This window comes from Papio anubis, chromosome 2 (genome assembly GCF_008728515.1).
Source record: "Papio anubis isolate 15944 chromosome 2, Panubis1.0, whole genome shotgun sequence".
Taxonomy (NCBI): Eukaryota; Metazoa; Chordata; class Mammalia; order Primates; family Cercopithecidae; genus Papio; species Papio anubis.
The window spans coordinates 106,130,963-106,158,253 of NC_044977.1; the positions used below are offsets into that span (position 1 = coordinate 106,130,963).

Sequence of the window (27,291 nt, forward strand, 5' to 3'; positions counted from 1 at the left end):
AAATCATGATTTATTTATTTATTTATTTATTGAGACGGAGTCATGCACTGTTGCCCAGGCTGGAGTGTAGTGGTGCGATCTCGGCTCACTGCAAGCTCCGCCTCCCGAGTATCTGGGACTACAGGCGCCCGCCACCACGCCCGGCTAATTTTTTGTACTTTTAGTAGAGACGGGATTTCATCGTGTTAGCCAGGATGGTCCCGATCTCCCGACCTCTCGATCCACCCGCCTCGGCCTCCCGAAGTGCTGGGACTACAGGCGTGAGACACCGCGCCCGGCCATGTTTTATTTTTGTAATTATGAAAATAAAGACTGAAAACTTACCTCAAACAAGTCCCAAGGAAAAATGAATAATCTAGGAAAGATATTTGCAACATGACAAAAAATTTCATATCTTTACTATTTAAAGAACTCTTGCAAAAAATAAGAAAAAGAAGAACGGTCCAGGAAAAACTCAAATAAATAACAGGATGAATGTTAAACACTTATACAATGTATTATTAGAAAGCAGTAAAATGATAATATTGAACACTAATGACAAGGATAGTCATTATCTATTAAGAAAAAGCAGGCTTGGCCGGGCGCGGTGGCTCACGCCTGTAATCCCAGCACTTTGGGAGGCTGAGGCGGGTGGATCACAAGGTCAGGAGATCGAGACCATCCTGGCTAACATGGTGAAACCCCGTCTCTACCAAAAATACAAAAAATTAGCCGGGCGCAGAGGCGGGCGCCTGTGGTCCCAGCTATTCGGGAGGCTGAGGCAGGAGAATGGCGTAGGCCCAGGAGGAGGAGCTTGCAGTGAGCCGAGATCGGGCCACTGCACTCCAGCCTGGGCGACAGAGCGAGACTCCATCTCAAAATAAAAAAAAGAAAAAGAAAAAGAAAAAGCAGGCTAGAAAATAGTATTGTTTTAATAAAAATGTATCTATACCAGACTTATAGACTTTATTCAATGTATCTATTTATGTATAGATATAAACATATGCACAGAATTAAATCTGTGAGGCTAGGCACTGAAAGGTATACAGATATGATTTCTGAATGGTAACTTTTCAGGCGTTTAATTGTTTTCTTGCCTTAACTTACATTTTTCAGCAATAAAATGATTACTTGTATAAGAGAAAATATTTATAATATTTCCCTGTGAAAAATTTTGCCACAAATAAGTTCCCCACATTTTATTTAATAATGAAAAACTGAAAACAAACTAAATCTATAACAATAGGCATTAAAGGTGACAAGGGATCCACGGGCAACTTCAATCACAAATAATTACCTTACAGGAAAATATTAATTAGAGTGAAAGACTCAAGGTATGTGAAGAAATATGTTATGCATATACAAAGCCAAAGTATACATGCAGTATACACAAAATGACTCCATTAAAAAAATAAAATTGTATGTACTTAGAAAAATTGGAGGAGGACACCCACCAATGTATTTGTTTTCTGTAGTTGCTCGTAGGTGGTGGAATTACAGGTGTTTTTCTGTTTTGGTTTTTTTATTTTTGATGGTCAAGATTTTCTCAATTTTCTACAATAAATAGTATCTTCTAAAAATTAGGAGAAAAAGCACTAAGTTATTTTGTAATGCTTTAAAAACAAAGATGATTCAATAAACAAATTATGCACTACATAAGAATTGACCCCTCCAGAAAGACCCATATGAGTTAGGGATTTTGGCTAATTGAGGTGGGCTATCTCCATCTACTGATGACAAGGAGAAGTCAAGTGCGGCCTTGGTCCTCAGTGAGGATGCTTATTCCCCCTTCCTCCTTCCCTTGAGTCTCTCTTGACCATAGGGTGTTGGCCACCACACTGGGTAAAACAAAACTGCCCACCAGTGTATGAAGGCTGGATGCTGCAACAAGGCAGTGCTCCCCAAGAATCACTGGTCCAGTCACTCACCTTCCAGCAGGTAAGGTAACAGACCTGTTGGGCCAGAAGGTAGTTGGAGGGCAGCATCGTCGATGAAGAGGCCAGGGCACGAAGGTTCTCTGCAAGACTTGTTCCTGGCCCAGACCCTCCCTTCACTGCTTCTGCTACAGCCTCCTTGGCCATCTTAGTCTTATCGCTGAGTTTGTTAAAAGAAAGGAGCTGCCAGGCATGGTGGCTCATGCCTCTAATCCCAGCCCTTTCGGAGGCTGAGATGGGCAGATCACCTGAGGTCAGGAGTTCAAGACCAGCCTGACCAACATGGTGAAACCTCGTCTCTGCTAAAAATACAAAAATTAGCCGGGCATGGTGGCTCACGCCTGTAATCCCAGCTACTCGGGAGGCTGAGGCAGGAGAATCACTTGAACCCAGGAGGTGGAGGTTGCAGTAAGCCGAGATGGAGCTATTGCGCTCCAGTCTGGGCGACAAGAGTGAAACTCCATCTCAAAAAATAAAATAAGATAAAATAGAATAAAATAAAGGAGCAGTTACAAGGTGGGTGTCTCTCAGGCAGCCCCCTCCAAAAGTACCAGGGCAAAGAGGTGAGCTCTGAGGCCCAGGCAGCCCCCAGGCCCTTTATGTCTCCGGAGAGTTTATTGCAACAGCCTCCTAAGTGGCTTCTTGCCCTCAGTCCCCACCCTGCCCAACCTCTCTTCCAGGCCCCTGCCTCCCATCTTGAAATACAGCTAACGATTTTATTCCTGGGATCAAAACAGTTTGTGTAAAATCAGTGCTTCTCAATCTTTACCACTGAAGCACACCAACAGTAGACAAAAGAAATGCCTTATGTTCCCCCCGGGTACTGCAGAGCCTGAAGCTCCTGCCAGCACACCCAAACTCTCTTTGAAGTCTCCTGGTTTCTCTTAGAAATTCATGAGAATTTTGCATTCTACTCCATGATATATCTGAATTTCTTTTAATATGAAGATGTTTAAAATTATTCACTTCAAGGAAAATTGATGTCCCTGAAAGAAATACTGTGTTTATCTGGAGGCTTCAAGTATCCTCCTTGGAGAATTATCTACAGGATAAAATCCAAACTCCTGACAAGCATGGCTCTTTAAAATTTGGCCTTCACAAACCATTCTGCTTTTCTCCTCCTCCACCTCGGCACACACTCCAGCGTCTGGGCCACCTGGACTCTTGTCATTTCCTGATATGCCAGCTTCTTCCTAGTCCCTGTGTGTGTTTTTGCTTCCTTTGGGACCACACTCCCTGCCTGTTGACAACCCACTATTCCTAAAGGCCTCAAGGGGGATCAAACACCACCTCCCACAGGAAACCTCTGATCGCCCAAGACAGATATGATGTGAGAGGTGCCGTGAAAATAGCCTGTGTTTTGGAATCAGAAGGCTGGTGTTCATCCTGACTCCAGCTCTTGACAGTGGAAACATTATCTAACTTCTCTTAAATTTCATTTGTAAAATGGGGAATAATTATGCTTCCCTCAAAGGGCTGTTCCAGGGATTAAATAAGATTCAAGCAATTGTGCAGTGCCCAGCACATACTCCCTTCCACCCCTCCAAATTCCCGTAACACTTTATTGATACCACTGATGTCAAGAGCACACATTGACGTAGTCATTCTTTTTACGACAGCTTATTCCCTGAAATAGATCAGTGGTTCCCAATGTCCCAAAAAGCTTCTTGTATTACCCCCATGGTCCCACAGCTTGAAAGATTTTGGTTATTAAATCAAACATATTTATGAAATAATAGCCTGCTTTTCTCAGTTCGTGATCCTAGTAAGCTCTCTGAACATGGAGAACTCTGCCAGCCTTTCCTCTCATACCTAACTCTAGGGACTTGGAGTTGGGAGCCACCCACCAAGACCATAAACGCCTGGAATCTACAGCCCTGTCTCCACGCTTCCCACAGCACCTTACTCAGTGCCTTGGGCTTAAAACACACCTAGTAACTGCTTGTGGCATAAACAAGAAGTTTCACACACATGACAGGGGGAGAAGCCCTCTCCAAATGAGCTGGGTGGTGTGCAGAAAGGGGTCATTGTTATGGGAGGCAGAGCTGGAGGCGAGCCCTTCTCCCTCCATCCACCCGGAGCAGCACCCCCAATTACACCAGCTGGCCTCCAACTTCTGTGTGTGAGCCGATTAAAAAGCACCCTCTCTTCAGTGTCTGGAAACTCCTGCAAGGAAAGTTTGCTGCCCAAAGTTGGCTTTTGACTAGAGTCTTAATAAGAGGCCTCAGCAGGCTGTGGTTAGAGAGACAATGTCACTTAGAGGAGCAGCTTGAAGCGGCAGTTAGGAGAAGAATTATTTTAATGAATACATTTCCTTTCAATTGTATGGGAATATCAAGATCCCATTAGAATGGGGAAGCAATTAGAACTAATAAAGATGAATGCACAGTGCTCTGTGCCTGCAGAATAACAAGCAGCCCACAAAGGGGCTCCGGAGAGGCCGCTCTAATCCAAGCGGACCGGCGGCCAGCAGAGGGGAAACGGCTCTGTTCAGCCGCTCAAAGACCCCGCATCCTGCACATTCTGATCACGGCCTGCAAATGGCGTGAGGTGGGCCTCGGAGGTGGGGGTTGGGGCCCCTGCCCTTGCCTGGCCTCTTGGGGATTGAGATGGGCTGTTGGCAGCCCCTTGGCAACAGCCATTCAGACCAGGGCCCTGGCTCCTGGCCAGGCTCTTGCCCGCCCCTTGCACTGGGCCTCATTGTGTCCAGGTGGCAAATGCCTTCTCGCCAACTCTCCTTCAAGGTTTAGAGAGGGGGTGGGATAGTGGAAGAGGGAGAAGGGGAAGAATGAGTAGGGGGCCTTCTGCCCCCTGCCATTCCCCCTCCCCCGCAGGCCAGGGTCTGCTCCTCCTCTGGGTTTGGTGTTATATTACAGACACTGGTGAGTCACTGGCAGCCAAACACAGAAGTACTGTTGCTTACACAATTACTCTTCAAACAGTAACAAACAATTTTCATTACCCAAGTCAGATCGAATCATCTGCCTGGCCATCCTGCCTCAATCCCAGCCCCACAGAGGGACCCAAAGCCTCACACTCTGCCCATTCTGCTCTGACAAAACCAGCCTTCAATTTGTCCCAGCCTAGGGACAGGGACAAAGCTCTTCCTCTGATCCCTGCTTGAAGCCGGATCAGCTGCACGGCTATCAAGACTGTCAGGAGAAATAGGGAAGACACAAGCACCTATGCAGCCTGGGGACCATCAGATCTGCGGTGACATGTTACTCAGCACCTGTGTGAAGAAGGCATTCAAGAGTTTGGAGGACTCTATTGCCAAGTTTAGAAGGAATCCAACAAGATAACCCTGGCTCCGTACCAAAGTATTCACTGGCCTCAAATAGAGTGTCAGTACTTGACATTTCTTTATTTAATCTTTTTTGGCCAGACAGTTTTTTCAACCAGGAATGTGTAAGCTATTCCGAAATGTCTGTATAAGAGGCCAGTCACCCTCATTACTGGGATTTTTCCACCACGTCTCTTTTAGAAAAGGGTCTGTAATATTTTATATTTATTTCTTAACGGTGGAGCATTTTAAACGCATATTTACATTTATAATCTTGATTGAACTTCAAAATAACTCTGTGAGGATGGGCAAAACAAGGGTTGTCAGGGCCTAAAGATGAGGAAAAGGTGGCTCAGAGAGGTTCAGCAGCCTGTGCAAGGTCACAGAATGGGCGAGTACTGACGTGCTTCAGCACTTTGTACCAGGACACCTCCTCCGCATCTCCACAGCGTGCTGGCATTCCAGGACAGCTCAGCCGCAAATCTACTTTTCCAGTGGAACATCCTTCTCCCTTCCACGTATGAAACTGTACGAAGCACTGTGAGCTTTTGAAGACTCTAGTCTAGGCTAAGAAGGATCCTCTCTCAAGAAGATTCCAACCCAATAGTCATTGAAGTATATGTTTCATCATCTCCCAAACCAAAGACATATACCTTTTGTCCCTTTTAAAAGCTTAGGTAAGGAATGTGTTAAAAGTCTGCCTGTTGCCGGGCACGGTGGCTCGGGCACGGTGGCTCACGCCCGGTAATCCCAGCACTTTGGGAGGCCGAGGAGGGCGGATCACGAGGTCAGGAGATCGAGACCATCCTGGCTAACACGGTGAAACCCCGTCTCTACTAAAAAACACACAAAAAAACTAGCCGGGTGAGGTGGCGGGCGCCTGTAGTCCCAGCTACTCGGGAGGCTGAGGCAGGAGAATGAGGTGAACCCTGGAGATGGAGCTTGCAGTGAGCTGAGATGGCGCCACTACACTCCAGCCTGGACGACAGAGCGAGACTGCATTTCAGAAAAAAGAAAAAAAAAAAGTCTGCCTGTCCAGTTACATGGTGGACATAATGAAATGAGAAAAATGATTGTTTGCATCCCTTCCACTATAACATGGTAACATCTAGGGACTGGCAAGTGGTAAAGCAAAGTCCATTCACCTTTCTTACTCCTCACCACCTCCCATACCTAAAGGGCTGTTCATTTTTAAACATCCTTTTTATTTCTATAAATTTTGAGGTATGATTCATACACTATGAAATGCATACCTGCCTGGGTGTGGTAGCTCATGCCTCTAATCCCAGCACTTTGGGAGGCTGAGGCAGGTGGATCACTTGAGGTCAGGAGTTTGAGACCAGCCTGGCCAACATGGTGAAACCCCATGTCTACTAAAAATACAAAAATTAACCAGGTGTGGTGGCACATACCTGTAATCCCAGCTACTCTGGAGGCTGAGGCAAGAGAATCACTTGAACCTGGAAGGTAGAGGTTGCAGTGGCAGGGACTGCAGTGAGCTGAGATTGTGCCACTGCACTACTCCAGCCTGGATAACAGAGTGAGATCCTGTTTCAAAAAAAGAAAAGAAATGCATAGCTATTAAGTGTACAGTCTGACAAGTTTTGACAAATGTATACCTACATCCAAATCAAGACACAGAACATTGCCATCACCTCCGAAAGTTCCTAGATACCCCTTTCCAGTCAACACCACCCCAAGCCTCCACTGTCCTAATTTCTATCACCGTAGATTAGTTTATCCTGCCTTGAACATCAAATGGATGGAATCATATTATATGTATAATCTTTTGTATCTTTCTTCTGTCACTCAACATATCTGCCGGACTCATTCACATTGTGTCAGTAATTTGTTCCTTCTTATGAGAAGTATTGTCATTCATTCAGTTCTTAAAATCCAGCCCTATTACCACAGATTTGTCCCTCAAAATTCTTTTCATTTAATGTATCTTCTGCATGCTCCTTTCCATGCATATATCTCCTGCATATCTTCCTGGCAATCCTTGTAGTGAGGAAAATATGCAAGTGGACTATTTTATCTCTAGCCCTGTCCTTTTAGGTATGGGTGGCTCGCTCTACCTTCAGGAAAAACAGATAACCAGGCAGTCTTGCTTCAGAGTTTACAAATCTGGGTTTTCATTTCTTGTCTAGCACTTAACAGATGGGTGGTTTGGGGCAGGTGATTTAACCTCTCTGTGACTGTTTTCCCATTTGTAAATGTGGATAATAATACCTTCTTAATAGGGATTTGTAAGGACTAAATTATATTGTACATAAAATGTTTGGCACAATGAAAACTAATAACAGCCTCGAGCTCGGCTATAATAAACATCTTCTCCTGCTTCATTCACATACTTTCAGTTTTTGTAAGTCATATGATACAAATGGGTATATATTTTCAAAAGTTTTTAAAAGGAAGATTTCATATTTAGATTTAGAAAAGTCTGTCAGATATTTACTTAAAATAAGTAACTGTTATTTCCCAGGGAAAAAAAGTAAAGCATTCTGTCATTTATTCATTGCCAATTATATATCGAGTATTGACTATGAGAAGCTCTTCAAAAGAGTTAAAGACATAGCCCTAGCTTTTAGGATGTTTGGTTTGGGAAGAGTAATAAGATAAGCACAACACATTATAATACAAAGTATAGTAAATGATAATAATAATTAACATCCACAAATGTAGTGGTTAAGAGCACAGTCTCTGGAGTCATACTATATGGGCTCACGTCCCAGCTGTGTGATGTTGGGCAAGTTACTTAACCTCCTTGTGTGTAACCTCACCTGGAAAATGGGGCTAATAATACCACTTACCTAGCAGGGCTACAGTATCGGAAAAAAGTGGCCCAGAGTGTTTGAGCATCCTGTGCAAGGTCACAGAATGGGTGAGTACTGACCTGGTTCTGTGCTTTGTCCCAGGACACCTCCTCCGCATCTCCACAGAGTGCTAGGCATTCCAGGACAGTTCATCTTGCAATTCTAATATTGTATATTGCATATAAAAATATGCAATAATTAACAGCTAACATTTATTGAATATCAATATGTACCAAGCACTGTGTTAAATGCTTATGTGCGTTACTTCACATAATCTCCACAATGCTGTTACTACTATTATACTCGTTTTACTGATAAGGCAACAGAAGGGCAGAAGTTTAGGTAACTTGCCCAAGATTATACAGCTAGTAAGTAGCAAACTGTGCCACAGAAAAGACACAATCATCTATAAAATGGGGATGACGGTATTAGTACCTACATTAGTGAGAATCCGATGAATTAATATTTGAAAAATGCTTAGAATGGAGCTTGGCACCTAATAGGCCTGTATACGTGGTTGTTAACAAATTGCTAAGGTGATTCAGAGATGACAATAAATAACTTCTATGCATGGTGATTAACGAAGGTTTGGGAAGGTGATGTTTAAACTGGGCCCTGAATGGTGGACAGGATTTGGAGAAATGGAGGTAACAGAGAAGGCATTTCAGACAGGGAAAGGAGGGAGGGAGGGAGGGAGGAAGGAAGGGAGGAAGGAAGAAAGGAAGGAAGGAAAGAAGGAAGGAAGGAAGGAAGGGAGGGAGGGAGGGAGGGAGGGAGGAAGGGAGGCAGGAAGGGCAGGAGGGAGGGAGGAAGGTAGAAGGGAAGGAAGGAAAGAAGAAGGGAAGTAAGGAAGGAAGGAGCAAGAAGCGGAAGACAGCTCAGAGTGTGTAAAAAGAGAAAAAGAAGAAATACATGGGAGTAGTCAAATTTGACTTGGGCAAAAACAAAAAGCAAAACAAAAACAAACAAACAAAAAAAACCAAAAAACTTCCCCTTTCTTCCAACCAGTCCCTATTTCTGCTGTACTTCCTCAGTATATCTTATCATTTTCCTCTGATTCCCATGGAATCTGTTGTCCTTACTCCCTTATCATAATGACCCATTGAATAATATTTATTGAGTTCCTCTCTGTGTCAGGCACTGCTCTAGGCACTGAAGATACACCCCAGTGAATAGGCCAGGTCCCAGTTCCTAGTTTGCACTATAATAATCCTCCAAACTGGATTCTAGCTTTTAGCCGGCCGAACTCCAATCCATCTTCCACAATACCACCAGAACATGAAGACACAGATCTGGTCTGGACACTCACTTGCTTAAATCCCGCTGCAGTATTTTCTCTGTATGTCCAGAATAAATTTCAATCTCCCTAGCATCCCTTACTAATTGGCTCGCACAGTCTTACCTCCCAGCCTTCACCGTGCACTCTGCACTAGAGCCACGGTAAAGCACTGAAAATCCGAGATACACACACTTACAAATAGGCACTTGCAGAAAGAACGTGAGTGGCACTCCATCCCTATTTCATCCCTTGTACACTGAAACTTCCCCAGTCTGCATGCCTTGGATGGGAGAGTCCCGGTTACATTTCCCCGCCCCCGAGTTTTCGAGCCTAAAATCCGGCACAGGGTGCACCCACGTCCCACACTCCAGGGCACTTCCACTTATAGCAGCCCGGGCACACGCCCCCACCCAGAAGGGGCCGGAAAAGGAGGGGCTTCGCGCGGCACTAGGGTCGCCATCCTGGCTGAGGTGGCCGGAAGCGGCCCTTCGCGCGGGCGCGGACTGAGGCTGCGCGCCGCAGGTCCCGGCTGCTGGCGGCGTTGCGGCAGCAGGTTTGAGTCCCGCGCGGTGCGGCCCAGCAGCTACAAAGTTCCTTCTGCCATTGCTCCTTGTACTCCCGCCGCCCCAGCCGCTGTCCAGCCTCTCTCCCGGGGCTTGCACGGCGGCTCCCACACCCCTCGGCCCGTGCACGCGCTGTGCACCTGCCTGCCCGAAAACATGTTGCAGACACCAGAGAGCAGGGGGCTCCCGGTCCCGCAGGCCGAGGGGGAGAAGGATGGCGGCCATGATGGTGAGACCCGGGCCCGGACCGCCTCGCAGGAGCGCCCCAAGGAGGAGCTTGGCGCCGGGAGGGAGGAGGGGGCTGCGGAGCCCGCCCTCACCCGGAAAGGCGCGAGGGCCTTGGCAGCCAAAGCCTTGGCAAGGCGCAGGGCCTGCCGCCGTCTGAATCGGACGGTGGCGGAGTTGGTGCAGTTCCTCCTGGTGAAAGACAAGAAGAAGAGTCCCATCACACGCTCGGAGATGGTGAAATACGTTATTGGAGACTTGAAGGCTCTGTTCCCGGACATCATCGCAAGGGCCGCAGAGCATCTGCGGTATGTCTTTGGTTTTGAGCTGAAACAGTTTGACCGCAAGCACCACACTTATATCCTGATCAACAAACTAAAACCTCTTGAGGAGGAAGAGGAGGAGGAGGATCTGGGAGGAGATGGCCCCAGGTTGGGTCTGTTAATGATGATCCTGGGCCTTATCTATATGAGAGGTAATAGGGCCAGGGAAGCCCAGGTCTGGGAGATGCTGCATCGGTTGGGGATGCAACCCTCAAAGTATCATTTCCTGTTTGGGTATCCGAAGAGGCTTATTATGGAAGATTTTGTGCAGCAGCGATACCTCAGTTACAGGCAGGTGCCTCACACCAGTCCACCGGAATATGAATTCTCTTGGGGTCCCCGAAGCAACCTGGAAATCAGCAAGATGAAAGTCCTGGGGTTCGTGGCCAAACTGCATAAGAAGGAACCCCAGCACTGGCCAGTGCAGTACCGTGAGGCCCTAGCAGACGAGGCCGACAGGGCCAGAGCCAAGGCCAGAGCTGAAGCCAGTATGAGGGCCAGGGCCAGTGCTAGGGCCGGCATCCACCTCTGGTGAGGGTTGGTGAAAAGTTGGCCAGTGGGGTCCTCGTGGGGATGAGCTACTGTCCTGAGTCATAAGTAGTATAGGTGGGGCGAGGGTCTTATTTCTGTAGAAATAGTGTGACTTTAAGGATTTAGATTTTGTATCTTATGTTTTGTTACATTTAATAATACTGTTAAAATGCTGTTTGTAAATGAGATTGTTCTACTTTTTCCTGTAGGATTTTGTTGTAGAGTTTTGCTGGTTTTGTAAAATGGCTTGAAGAACTTTGTATTTATACTGTGATTTTGAACAGATTATGGAGCATTGGAAGGAAGGCTGTACTTTAATGGTTTGAAGGAACTCAGCAGTATGATGATCTGGTTCCAGGAGAAAAAATAGCTGATTGGTGTCTAGCCTCCCAATACTTTTGTCTGTTGTATATAAAAGAAGAAAGACTGGCATGTACCTCCATTTGCTTAGCTATTTGAGTATCTATAGAAAAATTAAAATGTAATGAATTAGTATACCCTGGTACATTTAATAAATTAAACATTTGTGGAGTATCTTGTTTTTTGTGATGCACTGTGTGGGCACTTGGGGATAGAATACTAAACAAGATAAAGGTCCTGCTTTTTTTCAGAGTTGGAGAGTAAGTAAATAAACGAGAAATTAACAGTGCAGTAAGTTGAAGACTACAAAGGGATATTTAATCCAGCTGGGGTGATTGAGTGAGGTTTGTTGTAATCTCAGCACTTTGGGAGGCTGAGACGGGCTGATCACCTGAGGTCAGGAGTTCAAGACCAGCCTGGCCACCCTGGTCAGTAGTAGAAACCCTGTTTCTACTAAAATTACAAAAATTAGCTGGGCATGGTGGTGCACGCTTGTAATCCCAGCTACTTGGGAGGCCAAGGCACGAGAATCCCTTGAATCTAGGAGGTGGAGGTTGCAGTGAGCCGAGATCACGACACTGCACTCCAGCCTGGGCGACAGAGCAAGACCCTTTCTCAGAAAAAAATAAAAAATAAAAATACTGATTTCAGATTACAGCTACTCCTCAGTAACATGAGCAGTACTTGATACATGGCAGATCTGGAAAATACTCTACCTTCACCAGTGTCCTCTTTCCAGACCAGATTGTTAACAGTGCACAAAGATGGTGATTGTTAAAATTTTGACCCTTTCTGTCTCCTTTTCAACTTCTACAGGGTTCCCTCTTCTACCAAAGCCCTCAGAGATCAAATAAGGTAATACTTCTGGAATATTATGTAGTGTGGACGAAGGGTACGTAAATCTACTACTACCAAGAATTTCCACTTCAAGATTTCTCCCCTGGCACCAGGAAGCCCAGTTCTCCCTTCCATGTTTCTACCTACTGCTTTCCACCTGCCACCTCCCATTTGGAGGAGACTTGTAAGGCATCCCTCCCCTTCATATTATCCGTGGAGAGTCATCCGTAAGCAGCTCTGGCTTCTTCAATGCCCACCACCTTCTGTGAGGATAAATCCCATAGAAAAGGTACTTAGAATAATAGGTAATTTAGAGAAGTGATTCCCAAACCAGAGGGTGGGGGGCAGGGCGGGCAGATCGTGAAACTGTTCCCCTGCAACTGCCATAAACAGAAGAGCTGCTTTCTTTTCTCTTGTCAGTTTTTTCTTCCAGTTGTGTCCAAGTAACATCTCTGAGGATGTTAAGGTTGGCATGGAATACAAACTACTTTGGGACATAGGGATCCACCAAATCAGATTGGGACAAAAGCTACCAGCTTATGGGCAAAAAAGTTGGTAATGGTTAAAAGTACAACTTCTGAATAGTTTATAATTCATTAAACGTAAATATTGAGTGCCCACTCGGTGCTAACAACATTGATGGGTACCAGAACTATTAAAATGAGAAGACTTGGCTGGGCGTGGTGGCTCAGGCGTGTAATCCCAGCACTTTGGGAGGCTGAGGTGGGTGGATCACGAGGTCAGGAGTTCGAGACCAGCCTGGCCAGCATAGTGAAACCCTGTCTCTATTAAAAATACAAAAATTAGCTGGGTGTGGTGGCGCACGCCTGTAATCCCAGCTACTTAGGAGGCTGAAGCAGGAGAATCTCTTGAACCCAGGAGGTGGAGGTTGCAGTGAGCCGATATTGTGCCACTGCACTCCAGCCTGGGCAACAGAGCAAGACCTCCGTCTCAAAAAAAAAAAAAGAAGACTGGCTTTGCCCTCTAGGAGCAATAATGATAGTTTCTCACATTTGTATTTTCTCACAGGGATGAGAGGTCAGATTACTGGGTGATTTGCCTAAGGCCTTTTGGTTGGTAAAATGCAGTACCAAGACTATAACCTGAGTCTGTTGCCCCAAAATCCAGTGTGTTTCATTCTAGTACATTGTTCCCCATTCCTAGCCTTCAATTTTGGTCATCACAACTCCAAAAAACAAGTGAGGTGTGTGTAATTATCTCCAGTCACCACTGCAGTTGTTACGGGAGTGAGATAGAGTAGAAATTCTCCCTGTCTTACCAATGACAGAGGTGGCTTTGCTCAAGGTCAAACATGTAGTGGTGCATGGTAAAGACAGGACTAACGGGACCATTGACTAAATATCTACTAAAGGCCAAAGGCATTCTTTTTCTCCTTTTCACAAGCACATTGCAAATATCTCTATTTGACAGACACTAATGATAGTAGTTTTACCAATTATTTTTTTAATACCTAAGATGAGCCAGCTTTTTATGCTTTACATGTTTTAATGATTTTTTTTTTTTTTTTTTGAGATGGAGTCTCGCTCAGTCGCCCAGGCTAGAGTGCAGTGGCGCGATCTCGGGTCACTGCAAGCTCTGCCTCCCGGGTTCCCTCCATTCTCCTGCCTCAGCCTCCTGCCACACCCGGCTAATTTTTTGCATTTTTAGTAGAGATGGGGTTTCACTGTGTTAGCCAGGATGGTCTCGATCTCCTGACCTCGTGATCTGCTTGCCTCGGCCTCCCAAAGTGCTGGGATTACAGGCATGAGCCACCGCGCCTGACCTAATGATTTTTATAACTGTCTTAGAAGATATCATCTGTTCCATTTTGCATGAGGCAAACAGACTCAGATGCTATAAGGGTCTCACAGATAGACTATGACAGAACAAGGATTGGAGATGAAATCTGAGTCAAGAGGTCGCACTTTTCACTATTGTACATTTCCTTCTTGAGATTCCTTCCAGACTTGGGTCATTTGTCTCCTGAATCATCTTCTTTCTTCAGACACCACTGTCTCTCTGGAGATGCAAACAAGGGCTGTGTAGCCAAGGTAATTATGAGAAGACACTGGCCAGCAGGTAAAAATGAGGATAAAATACAGTTGGGGCATTATCTTTGAATGTTGGTCCCAGCTCTACCTACTCTTCCCAGTGTTCTCAGAGTGCTGGCTACAAGTAGAATGTATTTTTGCTCAAACTTAGCGTATTTTGCCCTTACAAACTGTGTTTCCTCAGTCTTCAGTCTGCCCTCTCCACTAAACTTCAAATTCATCTTTCATGCCATGGAATAATCAAATAGCATTTGTGGATCTGCAAATATGATTCCCAGCACTGTTTTCAAATAATACAAAATGCTGGCAGAACTGGTACCCTTGCCTCAGGATGAAAGACCTCCATTGCAGATGTCCTTATCAGCTTCCCAGAAGTGCTAATAGTGTGGCCTCTGGGCCCATATGTGGAGCAGACATTGGCCATGTTAAGGGCAAGACACAGATTCTTCTCCTGCTTATGGCCACTCACATGAGGGAGAAGGAAGGCCTAGATCCCCCCTCCTGCCCCCTTCAGACACAAACAGAACTAGATCTCCCTGGGTGAAACACTGTGTGTGTGGGGCAGGGAAGATTTGGTTGAGGGAGTGTTGGCAGATGGATTACTCCAAATCATATTTATTATAGTACAACTAGGAAGCAAAGCCAGTGAAGGAAATTCCCTCGAAAACTATGAATCAGAGACTGATTTGAGTAATAATAAAACTCTGGTCTCTCGCACAGCCGGCTCTGCATGAATTACTCTTTCTCTATTGCAATTCCCCTGTCTGATGAATTGGCTGTCTAGGCAGTGGCAATGTGAACCCTTTTGGCAGTTACAAATTTGGGGGCTCATCCGGGATTCATCGCTGGAGGGGGGCCAGTGAACCATGGACAGGTAGCCCCACTCCAATGATGGATCCAGAAGCCAGCCCAAGCAGTCACCTAGTTCTCTTGAACTGGGGGCTAACTCCGGTACTCTGTACTGGCAGGGTGCTGCCAACCCAATGTGCATGGATTTAATTACAATGGAGAAATAGAGCCAGGGAGACATCCCTTAACTGTAGCCCTATCACAGGGTGTCTATTGTATCCCCAGTGTGGGATGTCTGGTGAGTATCCTAGGTGCTGCCAACACCTTCTTCCTTCTCCTGACTGGTTCTGTAGCCCTATGGTGGGGTGTCTATAGCTCCATTGCAGGGTGTGTGTTTGGCTCCTGGGCGGGTCTTGGTTGGCTCTTTCTAATTAGTAGGAAGAGTCCTGGTTTGGGAGACTTCTCTTCAATCAGGAAGATTTCGAGGAGGTTTCTCAGAGAATAGGAGAATAGTTTGGAAGGGACACTCTTGGAGTTCTAGGTTAAGGATCTGATTTGGAAGGCCGTCTGTCCATCTCATTTTTGTGTGTGTTTGTATATGTAGAAAGCATCTCAGAGGGGTTGCTAATGAAAGTCCAGCAGGCCTAACTCAGAGAACCCTCCTTATTTGTCTGGTCACATTCAATGAGCTCTAAAGAAGGCTCAACAGGCCTCTCGGGGTGACTGTCTGGTCTTCCCCTTGCTCAGAGACCCCATTGTGAATTACCGTTCAGGGGTCATCCATCCCCACCTGGAGTGGGTCAAAGACAACAGGGACCAATGGAAAAATTTTGACCTTTGCTAGGCTGATATTGGGTGCTGCACGAAGTGACTAATGTCTGTTTTGTTATGTGTATTTTGCTGGGATGGAAAATGTTAATTCGGTTCCCCATGTAGCCCATTGGGCAGCATCTTGCAAACTGAGAATCTTGTCTTTGGTTCCATAAAGCAGGAAAGGGTGATTTTCTCTTGTAAGTGACTTAAACCCCACAGCTATAGCACAAGCAAGCAGGGTCACCAGAAGCTGCTTCATTCTTCTGGAAGCTGCAGAGAAAGGGAACCCGGAAACCTGGTATCCCAACAAAAAGGGTAAGAAATTCTTACCAGCCAAGTTTCTGGTCTCTTTCTCTTTGTCTGGATAAATAGTGAACTATTTGTCTCCTCTGCAAGGGTTTGATTAATAGAAAAAAGGACTTGTGAGACTAGTCTTAGGCTGTAGCACATCTGGTGTACTTTGTGCAAAGAATTTGTCTTTCTGTGTTCTGTAATGGAGAGAGGGCTGCCACAGGATAGAATGTGGGTTTAGGACCCCTATAAGCCTGCTTTTCAAGTCAGCTTGGCAGGCTGGTCAGTTACACATTTTGCTACGGGTCCCTGAAACGAATACTCTATGAAATTTCTCTGTCTTTTGTGTCCTTAAGAGCTTAACCTTGTGACCATGTGTGGATACTTTTTTTAGTTTCCACCAGCCAGAGCACAGGAATTTTGGGGTTCATGTCATAGTCCTAAAAGTTTTCCCTGAACAGTTAAAAGCCTTGCAAGCTTGAAATTGGCTTCTCTATGCTCCTTCTGGGAAAAGCAACAGAAGCTTCTCAATGCTGTATAACTCAGTAGCTAAGCCTTTATCTTTTGACAGTAGTGGCCTGGGTTCAATCATTGGCTTCTGGAGTGATTCCTTTCTGGTTTGTTATTTGTGTAACTTTGCCATTTACTGAGATTTTTTTCTTTTATAAATAGCTTCTGATTTCCTGTCTTGAATTTTCCTTTCTCTGAACTACCTTGTGGAGATTCTAAATCTTGTAAAAAAAAAAAAAAAAAGAAAAAAAAAGAAAAAGAAAGAAAGAAAAAAGAAAAGAAAGAAACTGCTTACCATGTCTTCGAAGCACCTAGGAGGTTACCTTTGGTAAAGTTCAGAAGCTAGAAATATTGGCCACTTGTCATGGCTAACGTTGGGTACTAAGAGTTTTGAAAGGATTTCTTTTTTAAAGAGCACTATGGTTAAAAGTCAGCTTAATTAAAAGTAGATAAACAAGCTATAGATGTATTTAAAAGGCCTTTATGTGTTTCTCTTCTTGGAACTTGTTTTTCTGGAAAAATTTTTTCTTCTCAGTCGGCTGAAATATTTTTCTTCATTTGTTTTGTCTTGCCACTCTTAATGCACACATGAGAGGCCCTAAGATAACTTCTGGTAGCCTGGGACTCCTTGGGAAAAACAGAGGAGGCGCCACAGACCCTGTTTTGGGAAAAACAAAAGCAAAAACAAAACCTCTGTTTTCCTCATGAAACACCAGGAGTTAAAAATGGATGGCTCCCTCTCAAAACCAAAGGCTCTGGTCTGTTCTGCACTGTGTTGTCGACGGTTTTGAGTTTTGGGGGTACCAGAAATTACTTCTCACTATGAGAGAGCTTTCGTGTGTAATAACTAGGTAGGAAGTATACTTTAAGGGATGGCTAATAGCAGTTATGGAGGGATACTTGACTCTGCACACTTGGATCAGAGAAGCATGTTCGTGGACACCTGGAAGAGAAGGGAACATCCCCAGCCCCTACAATGGAGATGAGACTCCCATGAGGGATGGGCTGATTGCAAAATGGGCTGATTGGCTTTAGGCTGCCTTGCAAAATGAAATGCAGGGTGGAAGCACTGTACTGTCTTCTCACATAGTATTTCCCTCCTTTTGAGAGTTCAGGAACCAGTATAAAATGGCACCCTTAATTTTGGGGATCTGTCTTTGCCTTCAGCTGCTTATTTGCTGCTTATTTGGCCCTGGAAACGCATGCTTTCCTGGCCCTCTTCCTCCACAGGCTCCACCCTGAAGCCAGTCATCCAGTTAAGAAACTGGCAAATGAAAAATCTTACAAGTGCTGAATCTTCTGTCTATTTGTGTATTTATATGTGTTGTATGTTTATATATAAAAGAGCTCTGATTAATTGGCTTAGAAAAATAAGCACTTAAATATTTTGTCAGAAAAACAGAAACTTTAATGTCTTTTCGTTCATGTGACTTTAGTACTCTTTTGGAAATAAAGACAGTTTTAAAGATTATTGGTAAAATAGAATGTCTCAAAAATGTAGACACTTGGTCTAAATTAAGGTCAGATATCAGATTTGCTAGATACTTTAAGGTCAAACTATTTCTTTGACTTTTGAAAATTATTCGATTTACCTACTTTGGAGCATTAGATTATAGATAAGGCCTGTGGACATATGGAGAGCCATGGTCACTAACTATACTAAAAGGATTCAGACCTTATCTTCATTTCTGTCTAATGTCCTAGGCTCTACCCCGGTACATAATTAAAATTGCTTACTTATCAGGGTTTTCACTAAAAATTAAAGTTGCTATGAGTTAACATTGTAACATGTAGTTGAGACCACTAGAGAAACGGTTTTATATACAAGGTGTGTAGGGAATGTGTTTTTGGTAAAAGATTATAAGAAGGCATGGAAATATGACTTTTGTTAAAGGGAATGTAGTTTTGTCTAGTTCAGAGGGTTTTATTTTATTTATTTACTTTTGAGGTAGAGTCTCGTTGTTGCCCACGCTGGGCACGATCTCGGCTCACTGCAACCTCCACCTCCCAGGTTCAAGCAATTCTCCTGTCTCAGCCTCCCCAGTATCTGGGACTATAAGCGCATGCCACCACACCTGGGTAATGTTTTTGTATTTTTAGTAGAGATGGGATTTCACCATATTGGTCAGGCTGGTCTCAAACTACTGACCTCAGGTGATCCGCCCGCCTTGGCCTCCCGAACTGCTGGGATTAGAGGCATGAGCCACTGAGCCCAGCCCAGAGGGTTTTAAAGATTGTCTTAACCTAAAAGAGTAATGGAACAAAACAGAAAGTTTAAGCAAAGTGAAAAAGGCTTGAAAAGTGTTGATCTTGTAAAAATTCTGTGGGTATAAACAAGTTGGCTAAGATTTAAAAGAAATTGTTTAGCTTTTTTCCGTAGGTTAAAACATTAAAATCATACTGATGTGGGGCCAGAATCTGGACCCATTTGTCGGAATAACAGGGTTTTCTTAGAAAATTGATCTGCTGTTTGATGGAAAATTGTAAAGGGTTCTAAAAAGTTGATGAAAATCTTACCTTATGGTCAAACTAATTAAAACTGCATAGAAATATAAAATAGTATTTAAAAAACTAACTTTAACATTAAAGATGCACTAATGCAAACATGAAATTTGGTTTTCTCTTTTGAAGATGATTTTTATGTAATGTTAAAAGATAATGAAAGGGTTTTGTTTTCTCCTTTGGGTTAATGGCAGAGGAAAAAAAAGAGGAGAGAGAGAAGAGACAAATTCAGTTGGCCTCATGCTATCTTTGTTGGGTCTTGTTGGAAAGCTAAGTCTCTTCTATCAGAGTAAAGGTTTTTCTTTTGAAAAAATTTTTTTGGAGTTATCATTTTGGCCAAATGAATGACTTTATGGTGATCTGGGAGTCTATTTTGTGATATCCAGTGTTTTAAACATTTGATATTTGACAAACTTTCCAAAATCAAATTATAAATTATGTCTCTTTCTAACCTAATATTTTAGACATTAGGTCCTCTAAAGTCCAGAATTGACATTTGGCTTATTTGTTACAAAAATCATACAGGAAGCATTGTTCAATATGAAATGGTGTTTGGCTTTCTTTGGTCTATATTTGTGTTAATGTGTTATTGGTATGTGTTCTGAAATTATGTCAAATTCCTATAATTCTAATATGACTTAGTATATGTTATCAGTAATAATTATAATTATTATGTTAACAGGCTGTATGCTGCAGAGGTAACAAATTTCCTTGTCAATCATGTCTTTAACTGTCGCTGCCCTAAAATGTTTTTGTCATTCACAGATAATTGTTGTCTTGTTTTGGTCCTCTTTAAAAGATGGTTTTATAATCAGCTATAAAATTTAACAGGTGCTCTTACATTTAGGATTCTGATTAATAACTCTGGAGATTGTGACATTAGAATAGAGGAAAAACTTTCAAATAGAGGAGTGAATGGTCTTTGGTTCACTTTGGACTGTGTTTGTGTAAATATGTTATTAGTATGTATTCCAAAATTATGGGAAACTTCTATAATGTTGATATAATTTAGTGCACATTATTAATAATTATAATTATCATATAAAATTGTATGCCACAAGTGGCCAGGTGTTGTGGCTCATGCCTGTAATCCCAGCACTTGTGAGGCTGAGGCAGGTGGATCACCTGAGGTTGGGAGTTCGAGACCAGCCTGACCAACGCCAACATGGAGAAACCCCATCTCTACTAAAAATACAAAATTAGCCGGGCCTGGTGGTGCATACCTGTAATCCCAACTACTCAGGAGGCTGAGGCAGGAGAATCACCTGACCCCAGGAGGCGGAGGTTGCAGTGAGCCAAGATCGTGCCATTGCACTCCAGCCTGGGCAACAAGAGCAAGACTCTGTCTCAAAAAAAAAAAAAAAAAAAAAAAAAAAATTGTGCTGAGCATGGTAGCTCATGCCTATAATCTCAGCACTTTGGAAGGCCAAGGCGGGCATATCACGAGGTTAGGAGATCAAGACCATCCTGGCTAACGTGATGAAACCCCGTCTCTAATAAAAATACAAAAAAATTAGCCAGGCACGGTGGCTGGCGCCTGTAGTCCCAGCTACTTGGGAGGCTGAGGCAGGAGAATGGCATGAACCCGGGAGGCAGAGCTTGCAGTGAGCCAAGATCGTGCCACTGCGCTCCAGTCTGGGCAACAGAGTGAGTCTCCATCTCAAAAAAAAAAATTGTGTGCCACAAGTAACCAAAATTCCTAGTCAATTGTGGCTTTAATAGTGGCTGTAGACTTTTGTCATCCACAGACATTTTGTCTTGCTTTGGTCCTTTTCAAAACGAAGTTTATAATCAAATATAGGACTCTTAAGTGCAGGTCTCAGATAACTTTGCTAACTTTAAAAATCATGCTATTGGAATAGAGGAAAAAACCAAACTTCCAGGACTCTCATGGAGAGCTAATGTGTTAAACATTGCTAAACTTTTTGTTTTCAGAGTCAGGAGAACTTATTTCTTTAGAGCTATTTGCAACTTTTAACAAGTGAGTAAAATATACTCCTGTGAACAAAATTTGGAGCATATTTGCTCCTCTCTACCTGATTTCTCCAGAATTTGGAAACTATTTGTGAACATTCTCAATTTATGGCAGTATAGCTAATTGCATAAGTGCAATAAGAATCTGTTTTCTTTTGTAATAGGACACAATTGGAGAAATTGGTTATTTTACCAAGGCTTTGACTGGAATGGATGCTTTAAAGAATCAAAGTTGACTTATAGAGCCAATTAAAGCCTGTTGGGGCATTTGGCCTCATACCTTGTCCACACAGAGTCCCTGTACAAAATTCCTGACCTGTGGTAAGTAAAGAATGTCACTTTCTAACAGGCCCAGGAACCCCAAGTTATCTTGGGACCTCAAGAGGAGAGGAAGTTGCCCAACTCATAGGTATTTGAGGGTACAAACCCATGGCTGGGCTTGGCTTCTGAAAAGTCTTATCTGAGATTCTACATGGAACAGAGTTCTATCAAAGCCGATTTAAAAAGCCTAAGTGAGAAATAATGATTCTTGCTGTACATTATGCAAATGATCGATAACACTAAGGTTTATTTTATAAACAAATCAGTTCTATCATGATTTGTTTTTAATAAAAATGGGGACTGGAGAGAGAAAAATTATGCTTCAAAAGAAAAACTATAGTACATTGTTGTTAGCTGTTCTTGAGGTTTTTTTCTGCAGTTTAGACTAAATTCTTAATTCTTTGTGGGTTAGAAGTCCCCAAACTAATGCTTTCAAATCTTTGCTTTTAAAATTGTGAATTGTACTCCTCATCCTAGGACTTGTTATTTACCTTATACTAGGCTGTTTCAGTTAAACCCTGTAGTAAAACTATAGATGAGAGTGCCAATGTTTTTGCCACAAAAGCCCACCCAGGCCTGCATGAGTCGCTCAGAGAGTTGCAAAGCGGTTCCACACTTCTCACCTTGGGGTTCACTCCCATTCCCACTACGTCCCGTTGGCAAGAAGAAGCCAGCGCAATTGACAACCTTTTCCATCTTCACATCCTATTCCTTAAGATGAAGGTGTTGTAAAACTCAAAGGGAGGGATCGAAACTGCCTTTGCAAAATTATGACTGAGACAGTGAAAGAGATCTGACTTAACTGACTCCATCTTGCTTCTAACCTCCAAGCTGTCCTTGTTCATTCATGGGCATAGGCTGAACTAACTTTGGGAGAAACTTAGTTTATGGTTTAAACAAAGATGGTAACAGCCCTTTCCCAAAGCAGACCTCCTTCCTGCCTGGGGACTAGATTGCCTTTGTAGGACTAACATTAGCCATTAGAAGCCATTAGCCATTTCTGACCATTAGAACTTATGGTTTAGGAGTCCTGCAGCTGGAGGCTACAAGATTCTGACCCTCCCTAAACTGCTCCTAAGATCAGCGCTTGAGATATTTTGCAGACCCTGCACTTGATGGATCAGCTGGCACCATCTAGATCAATAAATTGGCTCATCTGATCTTGTGGCCCCCACCCAGGAACTGACCCAGCAACCAGCTCCGACTCCCTATGATTTCATCTTTAACCAATCAGCACTCCTGGCTTACTGGCTTTCCTCACCCACCAAGTTGTCCTTAAAAAATCTGCTCCCCAGGCTGGACACGGTGGCCCATGCCTGTAATCCCAGCACTTTGGGAGGCTGAGGTGGGCGGATCACAAGGTCAAAAGATCGAGACCATCCTGGCCAACATGGTGAAATCCCATCTCTACTAAAAATACAAAAATTAGCTGGGTGTGGTGCTGCGCGCCTGTAATCCCAGCTACTCAGGAGGCTGAGGCAGGAGAACTGCTTGAACCCAGGAGGTGGAGGTTTCAGTGAGCCAGGATTATGCCACTGGACTCCAGGCTGGCAACAGAGCAAGACTCCATCTCAAAAAAAAAAAAAAACAAAAACAAAATCTGCTCCCTGAATGCTCGGGAACACTGATTTGAGTAATAATAAAACTCCAGTCTCCTGCAAAAAATAAATAAATAAATAAACAACTCTGAATCATGTCTTGGACAAGGGGACATTCTCTCGGTTCAGCCACACACTCTGCAGGGATCATGACACTCACCAAAGTCAGGACTTCTGACCCATCAGAACTCAGAGAGCCAGTGTTTGGAAACAGGCTCAAGTTGATTACAGACCCATATCCAGTAGGCACATAGTGCTCCAGAAGTCGCAGCTCATTTGTGGTCCCTGCAAATCCAGCCTCAATTCATAGCCTCAATCACAGTTTCCACTTGAGGTAATTATGCTTCATGCCTTGGTCATGATGGCAATTGATACTTGTGCAAATTATTCCACAAATTGTGCAGCCCAGCAGAGAGGACAGTTACCTCCCAGCAGAAACTGTACTGACTAAGGAGGTTAGCTATTCTGAAAAGTGTCCCAATCAAGGCCTTTTCAAAGTCCACTATGTGACCTTGATCAGGGAAATTCAGTCTAAGGACTGAAGATCCAGGAAAGAGGTTAGTGGATTATTGGAGTAGGGGTCAGATGCAGTCCGCATGCCACAAACCATCCTACCAGCTGGTTTCAGACCAGCTGGTTTCAGACTACCGAGTTCCCAAGTCAGCCAGGACCAATAACAGTAGCAGCTAGCATTTATTAAGCTTTGTATACCAGGCATAGTGCTAAGCGTGATAAGCACATTATCTCATGCGTCTGCATGACAGCCCTATGAGGCAGGTTCCACATTTGCTAGCATTAAGATACTCTAAGGAAACCATGAGGAAGGAATAATTTCTTACATTCTTTCAATGCACAAGTTAAATGACTTGGACAAGCTCATGACATAAGTAGTGAGTGGCACATCCAGAACTTCAACCTAAATCACCTGGGATGTTGCTGGCATTCTACCCTCAGAGGGTACTTAGGGAGCAGCCAACTCCCATTACAGCAGTGGGGCTGTGGAGGGAGGAAAGAAGACCTCTGGCAGTGTTCATGTGTACCACAGCCTAGAGCACCCAAACTGGAGGGCGGAGGCAATGATGAGGGACCGGGGCAAGTTGGCTTCTCTGATTGTAGGGACCTTATTTGGGAGAGAAGCCCATTTTTAAGGGATGATGCCTCTGAGACATCTCCCAGACCTGCTGCAGTAGCCCTGTGGACCATGCGCTGGGGCAATCAGTGCAGAGGAAACAGCAACCTCAGCCTAAGAAAGCCTCGGGAGGGCTGCTGTGTATCGAGCATGGTGAGGGACAGCCACATACCCAAGCCATAAAGACAGAGGAGGACCAGGGGCAGCGGCTCACTCCTGTCATCCCAGCACTTTTGGGAGGCCAAGGCAGAAGGACTGTTTGAGGCCCAGACTTCAACACCAGTGTGGGCAACCTAATGAGACCCTGTCTCTACACAAAATTTAAAAATCAGGGGTGCTAGCATGCGCCTGTATTCCCAGCTACTCTGGAGGCCTGGGCGGGAGGATCTTTTGAGCCCAGGAGTTTGAGGTTGCAGTGAGCTGTGATTGCACCACTGCACTCCAGCCTAGGCAACAGAGAGAAAGACCCTGACTCGAAAATTTAAAAACAAAAAAAAAAGAAAAAGAAAAAGGAAGCCTCCTGAAATGAAAAGCTCCCAGAGATGACACTCACTCCATTCCCACTTGCCCACTTGCCATGGATGACAGTGCAGCATCAGCAGAGTTATCTGACCTTTCTGAGCTCTTTAAAATGGAGATAATGTACCAACTCCTCAAAACACTGAAGACTGGGAAGTTACTAACCACCTACCTCAGGGTCTGGAATGTGGTGACTATAAATATTGATTGAGCATCTTATAAATGCCAGGCATACACATGGTAGTGCGATTACAGCAGAGAACCCAACATAGACAAAAACCTTGCCCTCATAGAGCCTACATCCTAAGGATATAGATGATGACACATGTCATAAGGAGAAATGAAGCCAGCAAGGGGGAAAGAGTGCTGGGAGGGTGTACAGTTTTAAATAGCTTGGTCAGTTTTAAATAGCTTGGACCCAATAGAAGGGTCCTTTCCCTTCCAGCTTGGGAAAGCCTCACTGGGAAGTGATGTTGGAGTCACAAATGAAAGCCATAAGCAGGGGCCCAGAAGCTGTCTGGGGGGACTTGGAGGAGGGGAGCTGGCGGAGTTAACAGCAAGTATGAAAGCGCAGGCTGGGAGCAGGCCAGGCATGTTCTGAGAAATAGCTCCAGCAAGCAGAGTAAGTGGCGGGTGGGGTCGGAAGAAGGAGAGATGTTCTTGATTGTGAAAGAGCTGGCAGAGCTGGCACATGTACCTGCAACAAGAAATAGATGCTGATCTGCCCTGACTGCGTGTCAAGCCCTGCACCTGGGAGGTACTGTCGGTGTGGCTGCAGGCAGCGGGAAGGGGAAGGAAAGATAGAGTATCTTCTTTATTCATAGCTTTTGTTTTTCTAAGTGCAAATACTTACGGTGGAAATATCGGAAGGTTTCATAAAAATACAAAGAAGGAAAGGAATTCTCTACAATACTGGCACCCAGAGGCAACCACAGTTAACAGTATAGTATGGCTTTGTATCTTTAGTAATGTTGTTTTCACTTGCCCAGGGTATAAATGACTTATTGCTACTTTACCAGTGAGTTACAATGACACTGAGCCTACCTTGTAGTGGATGTCTCACATGATGTCACAAACCCATCTGTCCACTGCAGTCATAACTAGGGCTCGTGGAGGCCCAGGAAAGGACCCTCTGCTGGGAACGTGCCTTGAGGGGTCCCCAGCGTTCACGGCTGCCGCTTCCTCTAATGCCAATGGAGTTCTGCAGAGATACCGGGTTCCCTCCAAACTGGATACAATGTCCCTTTCTGCAGTCTGTGCCAACATAGGTCACCTAGGTCCCAAAGCAACAGTGCCAGGGCCCTTCAGCCTCCTCAGGAAGGCTGTCTGTCTCTGCTTTCTCTCTCTTGCAGCAACTCTCCCAAATTCAGCTGAAAATAGCAGCCCCCATTGGGACAAGTCTAGGTTCCCTCCGTCCATCATTTCTGTCCTCAAATCTCAGGGTAAAAAAGAAGGGAAGGCAGACCAGGTTCCCAAGGCGGGGCCATCTCCGTCGCTGAACCAGAACAGTTAACATCTGTATTTAGGCTGACAGTAACTATACAGTTTTAGGTTTGTGTTGATTTTCCCAAAACAAAGCAAAAGTCTGCCCCAGGGGTGAATTAAATTCTCCACCTCTAGCAAACTGCTAGCAGTTTTGCTCCCTTCCCCCAACCTTTTTTTTTTTTTTTTTTTTTTTGAGACAGAATTTCCAGGCTGGAGTGCAATGGCGCAATCTTGGCTTATTGCAACCTCTGCCTCCTGGGTTCAAGAAATTCTCATGCCTTATCCTCCCAAGTAGCTGAGATTACAGCGGCACACCACCACACCTGGCTAGTTTTGTATTTCTAGAGACAGGGTTTCACCATGTTGACCAGGCTGCTCTCAAACTCCTGACTTCAAGAGATCCTCTCACTTTGGCCTCCCAAAGGGCTGGGATTACAGGCATGAGCCGCTGCACCTAGCCCCTTCCCCCAACTTTTCTTTTCTTTTTTTTTTTTTTTGAGATGGAGTCTCACTCTGTCACCCGGGCTGGAGTGCAGTGGTCGGATCTCAACTCACTGCAAGCTCTGCCTCCCGGGTTTATGCCATTCTCCTGCCTCAGCCTCCCGAGTAGCTGAGACTACAGGCGCCCGCCACCTCACCTGGCTAGATTTTTGTATTTTTTAGTAGAGACAGGGTTTCACCGTGTTAGCCAGGATGATCTCGATCTCCTGACCTCGTGATCCGCCCATCTCGGCCTCCCAAAGTGCTGGGATTACAGGCTTGAGCCGCCGCGCCCGGCCCCCCCAACTTTTCTAGCCTTCTTCTCACCCCATTTTTAAAACCTTAGGGTGCAGCTTAGCCAGGGATGTTACCTAGTATTAAAGATGGTGAAAATGTAGCGGAAAGGTTAGAATGGGAAAAAGGATTCCAGGCGAGGGAAACAAATCCCTCCAGAAGCGGAAGGGTAGCAGGAGTGTGCACTGTGTCCCGGGAACAACGAGGGGACTGATTATGCTGGAGCCAAAAGTCTGGAGGAGAGGATAGGGTGCTGTGGATGGAGAGAGCCCCTGGGGGAAGTGGTGGAGGGAGGGAGGGAGAGCAGTGAGCTCATGGCGCTGCTTGAGGAAGATGGACTGGCTGGTTGTGAAGGGGGAGGCTGGAGGCAAGGAGGCCAAGTGGGAGGCCTCGGCAATGGTCCAG

The 27,291-nt window shown here is 44.6% G+C and overlaps 1 protein-coding gene across 1 annotated transcript; it reads left to right on the plus strand.

Annotated features, from left to right (window-relative positions):
• Window positions 1–9,708: 9,708 nt before the first annotated feature.
• Window positions 9,709–11,467, plus strand: MAGEF1 (MAGE family member F1). Its single transcript, XM_003894729.3, has one exon. The coding sequence runs from the start codon at window positions 10,011–10,013 to the stop codon at window positions 10,935–10,937; it is 927 nt and encodes a 308-aa protein (XP_003894778.2). The 5' UTR covers window positions 9,709–10,010; the 3' UTR covers window positions 10,938–11,467.
• The last annotated feature ends 15,824 nt before the right edge of the window (window positions 11,468–27,291 follow it).